Source organism: Apium graveolens, chromosome 5 (assembly GCF_009905375.1).
Source record: "Apium graveolens cultivar Ventura chromosome 5, ASM990537v1, whole genome shotgun sequence".
Classification (NCBI taxonomy): Eukaryota; Viridiplantae; Streptophyta; class Magnoliopsida; order Apiales; family Apiaceae; genus Apium; species Apium graveolens.
Window position 1 is genome coordinate 73,571,902 of NC_133651.1, and position 14,930 is coordinate 73,586,831.

The 14,930-nt window shown below is 31.9% G+C and overlaps 1 protein-coding gene across 1 annotated transcript; it reads right to left on the bottom strand.

Moving 5' to 3' along the window:
- Window positions 1-8,148: 8,148 nt before the first annotated feature.
- On the bottom strand, window positions 8,149-13,845 carry LOC141660173 (TMV resistance protein N-like). Its single transcript, XM_074467136.1, has 5 exons — window positions 12,563-13,845; window positions 10,869-11,931; window positions 10,433-10,774; window positions 9,543-10,355; window positions 8,149-9,244 (listed from the first exon to the last, which is right to left on the bottom strand). The coding sequence occupies exons 1-5, from the start codon at window positions 13,048-13,050 to the stop codon at window positions 8,738-8,740; spliced, it is 3,213 nt and encodes a 1,070-aa protein (XP_074323237.1). The 5' UTR covers window positions 13,051-13,845; the 3' UTR covers window positions 8,149-8,737.
- Between the last annotated feature and the right edge of the window lie 1,085 nt (window positions 13,846-14,930).

Sequence of the window (14,930 nt, forward strand, 5' to 3'; positions counted from 1 at the left end):
TTTCCTGAAAAAATGATATCGCTACCATGATTACCCATTTACAGCATAAATTAACAATAACTGACATTTATTAATTACAGCACTAAAGTTCCAGTATTTGTGAGGGACTGTACTTGTACTACTACAACGACCATTTAGGGAAGAGAACGCTGGAAAATAGACCGGCTTCCAAGTTACTGACTTCTTGCAGTATTAGAAAAAAGTTAGAAAACTTGTGATATTTATCACACAAAACAAATCTCATCTGAAAGGACCAATTGATGCACCTTTAACCAATACTTGTACTGCTTCCAGGAAGGAAGGAATAACTCTGGGACGTTTGAAAAGGCTTAAAGGGAGCCGCTGCACGTTTGAAATGCAGTTGAAAGCATCTACTAACTCTAATGTAAAAAACAACATTCACATTACAAAGATTAACCAATACACAAATCTAAGAGGCGCTCGACCCAATGTGTACACACAAAAATGGACAAGTTTGATATGGAGGTTGCCACACTGGAGTGCATGTTCACCTTTTACATATTGAATTCTTCAAACTGACCACACATCAACCTCATTGACACCACTTTTACAAACAAAACAAAAACTCTTTTCATATTTGCGGGCCCGTGCTTTGCACGGGTTGTTACGCTAGTATAATATTGAAATTTTGAAAAATCAACCTTTAATAAATATAATACATATATCGGAACTAGCCGAAAATTGGGAAATTGTACTCGTGAATTTGACATCATCAATTGGGAAAACCCCAAACACGAGCTTACTTTATGGTCAAATTCACCATTGACAACTAAAAAGTTGGAGATATAAGGATATATCTCAAAGAATACAAGAAAAAAAAAACTTTTCAAGAAATATTGGATATTCTATTTTGATGAAACATCAAAAGTAAAAATTAGTAAAGTTGTCATAGTTTTAGAAAGTTATGAAGGATTTAATATCGAGTATGATCATAAGTCAGAGTTTCTAACAAAAAAATGAAGCTAAGTATAAGGCCTTAATGGCTGGACTTGGATTAACAAGAGCCCTAAGGGTAAAAAACTTCAAAATTTTCGAAGATTCAGGGCTATTAATTTCACAAGCAAACAGAGAATTTGAAGTAAAAGATGAAACTATGACAAAGTACTTTAAGTTGGCGAAAAAAATAATGACTCAATTCAAGGAATGTTATGTTGAACGCATTCAAAGATAAAAATATCGATTTGGGGTGTTTACGGTATGGTTTGCTTTGTTTCATTTTTCTTTAATCAAACCAGTTTAAACATTTTTTTACAAGTAAAAATCAAATCAGACAATCTGTATGCCAAAAACATGCCAAACTGGATCATAGAAAAACGAATTAGTTCGGTTCAAAATCACAGTTTAAACTTTACATTTATTGTTAAACTTACAACGAACTATGATATAAATAATGTAAAGTGAAATATAATACATGCCAATATTATATATTACATATTGATTTATATATTTTTAAACATATCATTTACATATTACGTTCATATACTTTAATTTAAATAAATATGAAGTAAATTAACTTAACATAAAATTAAAACATACGATAAATTAACTCAATATTTATTTATAAATTAATTTAATATTTTTATATTATAATAGAATAAATATTAAAAATCCGGTCAGGTGGTCTGATACTTGTTGATTTTACTTTTTACCATTACTTAATAATACATGTTGTCTTCACTTAATTACTCTTACTTAATTATTTACCCTTTTTTAACTAAAACAAGTTACCTATTAATAATTTTCAACTAAAACATCTCCCTTTCGGCCAATTCTATTCATTAAATAATTTAATAACATTATAATTAATAAAAATTAATCAACTAACTTTTTCGGTTAACACATTACCTTTTTCTTTTCTTTTTTTTTAAAAAAACTTCACCCCTTTCAAAAAATAACACAGTCAATTCTACTTAATAAAATAAAATAGTAATATATTATGGGAAATGTTAACGACAGCCTTTAAGGCTGTGTTTAAGCATTAAAACACTTTTAACTTTTAATATGTTAGAGGATTATAGCTGGACGAATGAACTTATCAATTAAATAAATGGCTACTAAATACATTTACTGCCCTATTAAAATGCATGTACTACTTATTTGAATCATCAATATCAATTGTTTTTATTAATTAAGTTTATATATCAAAATTTGGAAAATGTTAGATGTAAAAAATTGGTTTCCAATTTATTTACTAAATGCCATTGTCAAACTCTAATTTGATATATACATATATAATGAACTATTTTATACTGTCAACATTATAAAATATTATTTTATAATTAACTATTTTATATTGTCACGTTAACCATGACATGTCATTTACAAATAATTTTTTATACTCATTTTTGTAACTCTAGCACTACTCATCAAATTTTATGATTTTTTATATCGAAATTATGTTCAAAAATTAAGAAAATTTTAAATCATATTTTGGCTATGTATAAATATTGCTCAAAGTTAAGATTTAAGATATTCAGTTTGATTAAATATATAAAATTATTTTTTTGATAAAATATGTTAAAAACATTTAACTACCTAAGGCGGGTCATTAGGGATGAACTCGTTACGTGTGTGTATACAAGAGAGAATGCATACATTTATTTTGCAAATACAGTTGAAAAGGTTCAGATAACAAGGAAATTATTAATTGCTTAAACACAGCCCTTAGGGCTATAGTTAACATTACCCATATATTATTACTAACAACCAACCACTTATTTTTTGCAATTAAAAGACATTATCTTTTTTACATTTTTTGACAAATTATCTCATTTTCGGAAAACGTCATGAACATACACATGTATCTATTATATGTATATAATTATTATCTAATTATATTATTTATAAATTATAAACCAACGAATTTTATTTCTTAAATTTTTTAATTTAATTTAAATTAATATATATAAGAAAATCCGTGCATGCACGGATTATAAGCTTGTGTGTGTGTATATACAAGAACTTATTATGTATAAACCATTTACTTGTATCGAATTTCTTGAACATCCTTAAGGCCGATGCCTCTTCAAAATTTGCATCAACAAGTAGATAGCTATGCATGGAGTTTTACTTCGAAATCTTGAAGGCCTCGAGCATTAACTCAAAATTGATAGCATCGATAAATGTAGGGAGCTATTCGATAGTCATAAAACTTATCTTGAAATAGATAGACAATGTCACAGAGGTACGAAATTTATTTATTCAATTATTAAGGTACACTCTAATTGAAAGGATTTTATATAGAAAGGTACTTGTGATTCCATATTTAAAGTATTAAGGTCCTATGGGCACGATTTTCTTTGAAAAAAGTTCATGGATGAATTTATAGCCTACACCTCTATCTCGCTTAGAATTTTAGTGGTCATACTTGTTAACTGATACATTATTAGAGGTGTTAAATATCCGTAAAATATGTTATTATTTCTTGTTAGAATATCAATATAATATCATAGAAAAGGTCTTTCTCCAACAACTTTATGTTTTAGAGCTCATGCTAGCGGGAGAGTCAGATTCGACTCCCTACCACCTCCAACAATCTCAAAATTTATTATGATCATGAAGAAGAAATAATGCCCCAAAAATGAGCATTGTGATCCACTCGTCGACCTATAAATGGGTTTTGAAGTTAGGGGGAGTGTTAGAATACTGATATAAGAAAAATGCCTTACTCTAACACATTTAGATTTTAGAGTGAATGGTTTTTTGATATGATATCATAGCTCAGACTGGCGGGAGGACTCAGATTGACTCATTGCCACTCGCAATATTCTCATAATTTATCATGGAAACGAAAGGTAATTTAGTGTCCCAAAAATAGGTACATGTGATCCACTCTTCAACTTATAAATGAACTTTTGAGTGAGGGGGATTGCTAATATAAATTCCAATTCTTTATTATTTTTTATTTGTTGGCTATATAAAGGCGAATTCTTTTGTAATCGATTATAACTTATATTATAATAAATCCCCTACTTTTCCCTGTTTTCTCTATATTTTATCATGGTATGAAGAGTTCTGATTTGATATGGGATATGTTGATTTAGAGTCGATTGTTACGGCTTCCACATATTGGGTTTAAAATATGTGTTTCACTAATTGTTTATTCTCGTTTTCTTCTCCAAATTGGTTCTACTTTTTCTTTAATGATTTTGAATTTTAATCATGATTACTATTTTTTTCTTCAAATTGGTTGGATTTATCTGGGGTAAACAAAATTGATTTTGGTTGAAGGATTTTTTGTTAATTTTGATCGGAACTCTCATGCATATTCTTTGTCTCTCTTTGATGATATTGCCTCATTGTCTCATTGATAATATTGTTGTTTTTCCTTTTTTTCCTATCATCTTCCTTTCCTTTCCTCGTGTTGACGATAAGAGTAGGCCTAGGCACATATGTATACCCTCTTCGTCGTTTTTTAATTATTCGGTATTCTAGGCATATTAGACCTACGAGAGATTGTGTTAGTTTATTTGGTGTTCTAGGCACATTGGTCCATCGAGTGATTGATTTAGTTTATTTGGTACTCTAGGCGCATTCACCCTTTGTGGGATTAGTTAAGTTTATTTGGCGTTATAAGTACGTTGGCTCATTTAGGGATTGCTTTAGTTTATTTGGTGCTCTAGGCACATTGTTCATTCGAGGGATTGGTTTAGTTTATCTGGTGCTCTAGGAACATTGGCCCTTTACGTGATTTGTTTAATTTATTTGGCGTTGTAGGCATATTGGCCCTTCATGGGATTTATTTAGTTTATTTGGTACTCTAGGAATATTGGCCCGTCACGGGATTGATTTAGTTTATTTGGTGCTCTAGGCACATTGATTTAGTTTATCTGGTGCTCTAGGCACACTGACTCTTTGCAAAATTTGATCAGATTTGGATACAGTTTGAATTTGGTTGAAGTTTGGATACAGTATGTCAATTTGAATTCGATTTTGTGGAGTTTGTTTAGATTAGTTATTGGGTTTAATTTTTGATTTGAACTCGGTTTTGGTGGTTGCAAATTTGTTCTGGTTGATTATTGGGTGACATGAAATTACTCAGTTTTCTCTTGTATTGTCGCGTCTTTGGACGTTTTCTCCTGCATTTTGCTGCTTTTTCGGATACACGACTAGGATTTTTCTTGTGTTACTGCAACTTTAGACGATTCCTCTTATGGACTGAGTTTTAGATTTTCTTGGAAGTTTTTGGTTCTTTGTATATATGACTCTGTTTCTAAATTTGTTTGGATGTTCTTGTTTCCGGTGTTGCAACTTTGGATTTATTTGACTGTGTGACTTGTTTTTCTATTTAGTAAACTCAAAATTTACCATAGTGAGTTTGGGGTGAATATTAACATATATATAATTTCATTATTATAACCTTGTTTCCTCGTGTGTGTATTAAACATTTATAACCAACCCTTTCTGTATAAGTAGAAACAATAATATCGTGATTAGTTTTATGACTGTGATTATAAGAAATCAAAAAATACAATAAAGATGAAATATGGTTCTTGATATGGGTTAAAATAACCTTAAATATATTATTAATGTTTCATGACTAAACCTAGTATATGGTCTAATAAATAACCCCGAAACCAAAATTATTTATTATTAATTTGGTTATTAACAAATGGGCTTACTAAATAGTCTAATAAATATAGAGTTTACTTTTATGATAAATAGCCTAAGACATATAAATCATACAATTTATAAAAAACTGATTTAGAATTTCTCAAACGAGATAATTTATCCATCAGGTTTCCTAAACTTATTCTAATTCTTAGACCACTAGGGACTATGTGCTAAAGTCGTCACAAAATTACATTTTGTGATTCATCCTCGACCGACTTACAAGTCATAACGAACCGATCTGGTGGTCATAAAAACCCTATTTCTTGTAGTGTTTTTACTGTAACTTACTTTTTTCCCCTTAATTCTCAGTAATAATTGAAATACGTCTTAATATGACATATTTTAGTTCCAACCAATCAAAATTGCCATTAAATTTTTCGAAAAGTATAAATCGTAACTTTAGATACACCCTGGTATTTTATTCATAACAGTTTTGTTTTGAGATCTTTTTAGTAGCAATCCAACGAAAACATTGGTTCGAGGCCTCTAGGATATAATTGAAAAAAATTATTTTATTATATAATATATAATTTCAGGTTATATCTGAATTTTAATTTAATTAAACTTGTTTGATCTCACCTCGGTTTGATCTCTGTACTTACATAAATAAATAATATAAATTTATTATATAATAATAATATCATCCTAATTTGAGGTTACAATTACATTGATGTTATATACTCGGATGGTAACAAGTCATATTAAAATAATACTACTATTAGAGTTATTCTTAGTTATTTAATAAAATGAATTTTTTTAATATTACTATTTTATTTTTTGAGCCATACAACTAGTAAGTTATAATAATATTAATTTGTATGAAGTATAAAAAAAATTAGACCATGCATTGAGAAAACATTACGTGAGTTGCAAATGAAAGACAACATGCAAATGGAAGTAAGCTATGTTTTGAAAATATCATATAGCAAAAATAAATAAATCAAGAACTAATAATACGAGTGCAATGCTGCTCACATTCGAATACGGAGGTCAGAAAAAAGCAGTTTGATCTTTGTTAGTCGCTAAACACCCGCTAATAATTCACGCAAGTATACAGAATCGCAAGTAGTATAGAATTATTTCTAATTCGTTCCCACAGAGACTAATTTAGATTAACTTTGTGATTTATGCACTTATGCAACAATAATATGGCTATTATTCAATGCTAAGACGAATAACAATTTGGGTTTTGATTATACTACGATAAACTATTGAGAATTATACTAAAGAACATTAACTAAAAGATTAAAGAGAGTTGAATAATATATAACACAAACATGGGATTCCCACTTCATTAAATACTTCATTCAATAGTCTTTTCGTTCTTAACCTTAGCATGTAATGGTGATGACACTAACCAGATAACACGAAACTGATAAACGCCAACTTTCGTTGCACGAATACCATACTACCAGACATCCACAAAAGAGATGGAAGCTGAATAAACATCAATTATATTGAGACCCTATATGTCTATAGAATTTGACAATATAACGGTTTAATGCACAAGTTATCTATCAAGATTACATAGGATAAGTAAGATGATTAAAATTACCTACGCATCATGCATATCAAATACATGAACCTATGCTAGTATGGCAAGTTCTAAACCCTTAAATTCACTTTTGCTTCATTAAAGATTAACACGTTATCTTATAAGTTCGCGACGCTCACAAGACGAATAAGCACAACCAACACTAGGTTATCATACAATCACCACACACTAAGGCATCAAAACAAGTTAACTAAAGAAATCCATAAATAAATCCGTTAGAACCCCACGATAACGATTAGCCATAATCGGACTCATCATCAACGTGGGTTCCAATGAAAGCATTGTATAATAAACGTAGTCTTTATAAAACAAATAATAAACAAAGTACGCAATCCAGAGTATTAGGTTCAACAAAACAAGAAACGAGCATCCAAGATTACAACTTAGAATAAAGATTCACAAGAATAAACTAGATCTTCTTCGCCTTCGTTGAATTGTCCGTCTTCTCCTTAAACTCCGTTATGAAAAACGTCTTTTTGTTGTCTTTAAATAGCAACCCAATTAATCCCAAAGTCCAGAAAAACAGTCTTCTAATTGAAACAGGAATCTGGAATCTCGACCTGACGCGGCCGCGCGCTTCATCAGCGCGAGCGCGCTGACATTCTGCTTCTCTGGCGCAGGCGCGCGCTAGCACAGCGCGGGCGCGCCGTTCTTCTGGAAAAACTGAAATTGCCTTCTTTTTTTGCTGCAATGAGTTGGTCTTCACGAACCTTTATTCCTTGGACACCATCCTAACACCATATTAATATCAAATCAATGTTAATTCACCTGAACTCCGTATTAACGCCTGAAATGCAAAAACACTAGAAAACACATTAAAATACCAACAACTTGAGTACAAAAATACCAATTCAGAATTTTATGGAGCGTTATAAAGTATCATAAATGCCACTCAACAATCTTATAATGAAATAGAAGCAGAGAAAACAAAATAACAGTACAGATGGAATGAAATTTGGAGATATTCCCACGAGATGATTTACGTGGGTATAGCCATAGGTGGTGATTTGGTGAAAGGAAACAATTACAAATTTAGTACTATAAATCAAAACTTTCATTTACACAAATACTGGTTATGTTTGTGTTGGTTCTCATTTGAAGTTGGTTCTCATTGGAGCTAGACTTGTTTATACAATTCAAACGTTGGTATACGTTTGTACGTTAAACCATTTCCCTTCTGAGCCATTTTGAGAGGCAGTCCGGCTAAATTTATTACATTTTGTAATCTTTCAATCAGTACACGGTGAATGTCTTTCTAGAGATTCTTCAAAAGAACTTCAAGCACGTAATATCTGAGAATATACAAGTCATGCGTTTTTACATAGATCATATCAAAGGCAACCTATCAATTTATTATGCAATATATTAAGTAACCAGTTCATCCAAAGTAAGACCCTTTTCAATTCCACGATCTTGTATTAGTATTTTAACACAATCTTTACATACATTTTACCCTTTTGTTCAGAGGCTTGTTTGGGAGAAGGATTCACCTAGCAGTTCCATAATCATAGCGATTAACTTTTCCAATGTACACAACAAAAATTGTCATCATTTGTTCTCAACAACATTTGGTAGCCATTCAGTTATTCTTGAACTGCTTTCAGCTTCATTTTCCTCATATATAAGTCGCACTCCACATTCCTTCACCTTACAGTATATCCCATATATTTCAAATTCAACTACAATGTAATCCTTTGCCTTCTCCCATCTGAATTCCCACCCTGGTCTGGGTACCATATAACTTAACCATACTTGATCTGACTCGTAACATCTTGTTTCATTAGGAAAGATTCGAGTTTCAATGGCTGTTCCACATAGGAAAGCCTCGTTTAAGCTATGCACCATGTAAGAAACTTCAATCATTCTTCCTTTGCTACCCTTCGGATTTTGAGGAGAAAATACAGCACAAGTAGCAAAACCTTTGAACTTGCTGTAAGACCAAGGTTGAGGCAACTCTATGCGTAAAGAATCTCCATCATTTCGATTGGTGAACCACTCTGGAACTCTTGTTCCTGGAAGAAATAAATTCACTGCCCTGAATGGATCAACACGTCGCTGCAAATCAAATCATTGAGTACAGGTTAGACATATAATATCAAATCATCTTCAATTACATGAAAAGAGAATTAATGTATATTTTATAAGATATCATTTAGTTTATTCTGGATGGCACAGTTTTTTTACAAGCCTGTCGGGAGAGAAATAAAGCAAGTAATTTGATAGTAAATCTTTATCAGTCCAGAACAGACCTGGAATAATACGTGATAGTATGGGCAAAAGATGACATCTAGAAATTTATGAGAAGTCACTGTATTTTGATGAATCTTTTAGAGTGAAGTAGAGAGAAGCAAACCTGTGGCAACAACATGCTAGCCAAGCTTTCGATGGTTTGATTTTCAGCCAGTTTCGAGCAATTGCTAAAATCAAATCTTAAAGACTTGCTCTCATACATGATTGAGGGCAATTTTTTCAAGGCCGTACAATCTTGTGCATCGATGATATCTAGCATAGATGGAAGAACTGGTAATATTTCAAGATTCTTGCAGCCCACCAAACCTAGTCTTTTAAGTCCGGAAAGTTGGGAAAAGTTTGAAGGTAAGCTTACAAAATCATTACCACTTAGATTTAACTTCTCCAATGACAGTAGAGAGCTTATGTCATTCAGGTTTGCTTCTGAAAGCTTGCAGTGACTAACATCTAGATTTTTTATTAGACGCAAACCTGACAAAGGAGGCAAAACCAAAGCGGAGCTAATTGATCTTGGCGGGATCTTTATACGTCCTCCTATTAATAGTTCTCGTATGTTATTAAGATACTTGGTGGATGAAGGGAACTGTCTGATGTTAGTTCCGTCAGCACGTAGCTCCAGCAGAGCTTCGCTTTTCTCAAGGTCCTGGGGCAAGCTATCCAACATGGAGCAGCCTGAGAGAATGAGAGTCTGAAGGGATTCTAGTTCCAGATCACGAGGAAAAAACTTGAGCTTCTTACAGTTATTGCAGTTCAATATAATAAGTTTCTTAAGAAGTCCAACAGATGGGTGAAGCTCAATCAAGTTTGTACAATATTCAAGATACAGCTCTTCAAGATTCGGAATCAGAGTGAAGTCTGGAGTACTAATCAGATGATGACAAAATCTAAGCTCCATGATTGTCAACTTTTCAAAACTCTGTTAGTAGAAGTAAAGAGTGTCGGTAATCTTAACAACTGAAAGAGTTGATTTGAAATTTTAGTTTTGACACATACCTTGGTTCCTGTCCACAGCTGTTTTATGTTTCCGTAAGACAAATTAAGAGCTACAAGATACTTTGGCAAAAAAGTTGTTGGTAGGAACTCAAAGGGGTAACCATGCCAGCAGAGCCACCTTAGCTCATTGGACAAATACTCAAGATTTTTCGAGTGGTTGACCTTGGTGCCTTCATATATAATGTTCCTGTGGTAAATTCCGTTGGGCAAAGTTGATTCCAGAGGTTTATAATGAATCTTTAGGAAACGAAGTTCTTTCATTCTTGAAAAGCTTTCGCTATCAATATAAACTTTTTGGCAGCTTGTAAGGCGTAATCTAAATCCTTTAACTGATTCGGAGCCCTGAAATAAAAACAAGAAGCATTAAAAACCATTAGGAAGTTACTGACAGATGAGCAACAACTTTAAGTGAATTTTATGAATTATAAACGACTACCATGCTTTGATTCAGTACACTGTAACTATCCTTTTGACTCCACAATCTGCTCCGCTTGCCTCTGTTCTCAGATTCTTCGCGAACAACTTGTTTACCCATTTTCTTAATCAACTCATGCAGTATCAGTTGACCTCTTGAGATTGTTAAAAATGACTTATCGACTAGAACTCTGAGATCTGAATCTGGAAACATATCACAAGTTTCTAGTATTTTCCTGACCAAATCACGTTTTTTGTTATGAAAAAAACATGCAATATCGAGAAATATGTCTTTCTGATTTGAGTCCAGTCCCTCATAACTCAATTTGAGAACTTGTTGTATCTCAAAGGTATTATAGCTTTTGAGTTTGTTCACTTCACTTGTCCATATATGTACATTTTTTCCAAATAAAAAACAACCTAAAACTTTAAGAGCTAAAGGGTGTCCATCGACATAATTTACTACACCATAGGAGAGATCGATAAACTCTTCCTTGGGTTGTCTTTCTTTAAAGGCATACAAACAAAAGAGCTCAAGAGATTCAGCTTGATTTAAAAGCTCAATCTCGAATATCTCTTTCACGCCGTGAGCACTTAATAACTGTTTATCTTTACCTGTCACAATGATTAAACTTCCCAGGCCAAACCAACTAGGACTTCCAGCTAAAGCCTTCAGTTGCTCGATGCAGCTTACATCATCAAGAACTATGAGGACACTTTTAGAATTCAATAGTTGTTTAGTCACACTGATTCCTTGACCAATACTAGTTATGTACTCATCTCCAGCTTTTGTAATGTCATCAATGAGTTGGTTCTGCAAATATGGCAGTCCATGCAGTTTTGCAGTTCCTTTAACATCTTCACAAAAGCTGCTGCCTTCAAAGTGGATATGCAATAGATTATAAATGGCTCTAGCTGTGGTTGTCTTTCCTACACCGCTGATGCCACAAATTCCTACCATATGAACTTTACTTGGGTCGACAAACTGCAACAAATTCATTTTTGCTGCACGAGAATCCAATCCGACTAAGTTCTCGCCAAGATCTAAGGAGCCATCGTTGCTCAACAACTGAAAGATGTCTTTTCATACACCATCAATAAAGGCTGACTCGTTGGAACTGCAATAAGTAAAAAGATTGTTAATGACCGCAAATATCAGTACAGGATACGTGTCCAAATGTTGAAGTCTGCAATTTTTTTTTGAAATTTAACATGTTTTTTGGCCTGAAGTGAGTGTCCGACTATCCATATCCATATCCAGGTGTTGAACGTTCACCAATGGTACTCAAAGCAAAATTAAGAGTTTGGGGTATCAGAACGTGTAAAGCCGCACAAGGCAAGAGTCTGTATTCAAATAAATTTAAGCTTGTTCTATATAAGATATTTCATGTTCTGACTAAAAATTGAACTTAGTGGAATTGTAAAATATGGCCCAAATAATCTACTCCTGATAATCTCAGGTTATCTAAGGCTCTAATAGTACAGTATATATAGAAAAAACATGGTGCATACAACAAGAAAAAGAGAGTTTGAGTAGCGGGATGCATGGTTGCGGATTTTGGAAATTAAACTAAAACATGAACTGCAATTATACAGTGTAGTGATGAAATCAAGCTCTATTTTTCCATTTAGTACAAATAGAGAATGAAATATTCAGAAATGTAAGGAAAAATATTATGCAACAAAAAACACTCAGAAGTCGGTACTGGTACTTACTCATGGGCAATATTGTTCCAATCCCATCCAGGCAAGTGTGCGCCCTTGGCTAAAGCTTTCTTCCAGTTGCTGACCTCTTGACTTCCTCTTTTTTCATGCTTGTCCAGATCTTCTTGGTAGTTACCACCACAATTTTCGACCACTGATGGTTCCACATCATAGAAAAGGCCGCGAACATGGTATAGTTCTTTCGCAGTCTCATTGTACCTAATGATCTGCACAAGTTCATCCAAGCACCAGGTGGATGAAGCATAGTTTTTTGTGAAGACAACTACTAGAATTCTCGACTTTGTAATTGCATTATCGAGTCCGCCATCTATCTTGTCTCCAAACTTCAACTCCCTGTCATCTCGAAAAGGAAAAATTCCTTTGCGCTTCAGATTACTAAACAGATGATCCATGAAACTTTTACGGACATCTCCACCTCTGAAGCTCAAGAACACATCAAAGGTATATCGGTGATCAACAGAAGAAGAAGAAGAAGCCATCAGAATTCAGAAAGTAAGAAAAGCTTAGCTACTTTATTCTAAGAGAAAGAAGGGGTTGCACTTGCACAACTTTGTAGTAAAAAAACACAAGTTGAGGTTGCCTTGATAAAAAAACATTGATTTTGGACAGTCTTATCAATTTTTTGTTCGAGTAATTTGCATATTTCGTACCTCAAGTTTAACATATACTCAACTTATTTATATATAATTTTAACATGATATCATTATTTTAAAATTTATGGCTAAAAATACCTGTTTAATATCCACTTGTAAAATACCTATTAATATACTCAACTTAGAAATGTAGATTGATATTTTTAACCAAAATTATCAAATGTTATTTTTGTCACAAACTCTAAAAATGAAATATTTTTATCATTTTTTTTACTTGAACATATACTTTATTAATTAAATTAGTAAGATAAAATGAGTACGTAATTGTTTTATAACAAAATGAGAGTGTAACGTGTATAGACATGTTCAAGTAAATAGATTTTGGCTTAATAACCTTTTCCACCTTAAAATTTGTATCAGTGTATTGTATCCTCAAGTTTAAAAGCATACATTTTTAGCTTTCGGTTATCTAAAATATATTTTTTTATCGACTGATCTAAGGATAAAAGATTACGTTTTTGATATTTTGAGAGATAAAAAGGTACGGTAATGAATTATAGGGCTTGATTGGTATATTGATACAAAGTTTAAGGTTTCAAAGATCATTAAGTCATAGATTTTAAATAAATAATTTTGTAGACCAACCGAAGCATACATAGCTTTTGTTAAAATAAAAAATTTGTATACAATTTCAAATATAAAGATGTTTAAAAATTCAACTTTTAGATAATTAATTTACTTAGTAATATCTATATTTAATGTTTACATATTTTATGAGAAAAAGTTAATTTAAATATTAAATTAACTAAACAATATTTATATATAAATTTAAATAAGCTTGCCTATGATTTAGTTTGATTTAATTTTTTTATTATATCTTTTAAGTACGTACTTGTAATTTCTTTTATTTTTCTAATGTATTATAATTTTGTTAATAAATATATTATATCGTTATATTTTGTTCCAATATTTTTATTTCTAGTGAGTCATGAAGTGCAAACTGCAAAAATACAAACACTTACACTGGAAAAACACGGGCACCAGGGGAAAAAAAACAATAATGCCCTGCATTTCTTCCTGCAAAAACAACTTAAATCAACGGAGTTTACAATAGTTTAACGGAAGTATGCATATTACAGGTTATAAAAATATAGCATGCTTTTTAATAGGTAGTAAACTTCAGGTGTACTATCGTGAAACTTTATATATACAAATTGTATATATAAAGTTTCTTAACCTGAGAAATATTGTCTGTAATTGGTTTCTTGGTAAAAAAAATTTGAGATATCACAAGTACGCTACCTTTTTATTCCGTTAACAATAAAGCAAGCCCAACTAGGAATTAATAACGCAACAAAAACTGATAGTACTATATCCAACAAATATTCACAAAAATTGATAGTACTATATCCAACAAATATTCACTGTGACATTTTATCGAACACCTTGCAGTCTCTATTTTTTCTTTTTCAAATTGCAATATCTAAAAAATTTGAAACTATGAGTATAATAGAAGAGAATTTTGGAGATGAATCATATCAAGAAGTTGAAAATTTAGGGTGAAAAAAATCAATCGATGGAAAAGTCCGATAGTAGAGAAGAAAAATATATTATGTAATAAATATTAATCCACAAGTAGTTTAGTACACATGTGACATATGGAAAAAAAAATAAAAATAAAAATGATAGGTCAGTTTACCTGCCTTTAGCAATGATCTATCCGCGACTGTATACAAATTAGGGTAGAGCATGGGCCGGTTCGGTCC

Coding starts and splice junctions, on each gene's coding strand:
- LOC141660173 (XM_074467136.1), bottom strand. CDS start 13,050: ATGGCTTCTTCTTCTTCTTCTGTTGATCACCGATATACCTTTGATGTG. Junction 11,932..12,562: donor TGGAACAATATTGCCCATGA/GTAAGTACCAGT, acceptor TGATGGTGTATG/AAAAGACATCTTTCAGTTGT. Junction 10,356..10,432: donor AGCTGTGGACAGGAACCAAG/GTATGTGTCAAA, acceptor TTCTACTAACAG/AGTTTTGAAAAGTTGACAAT.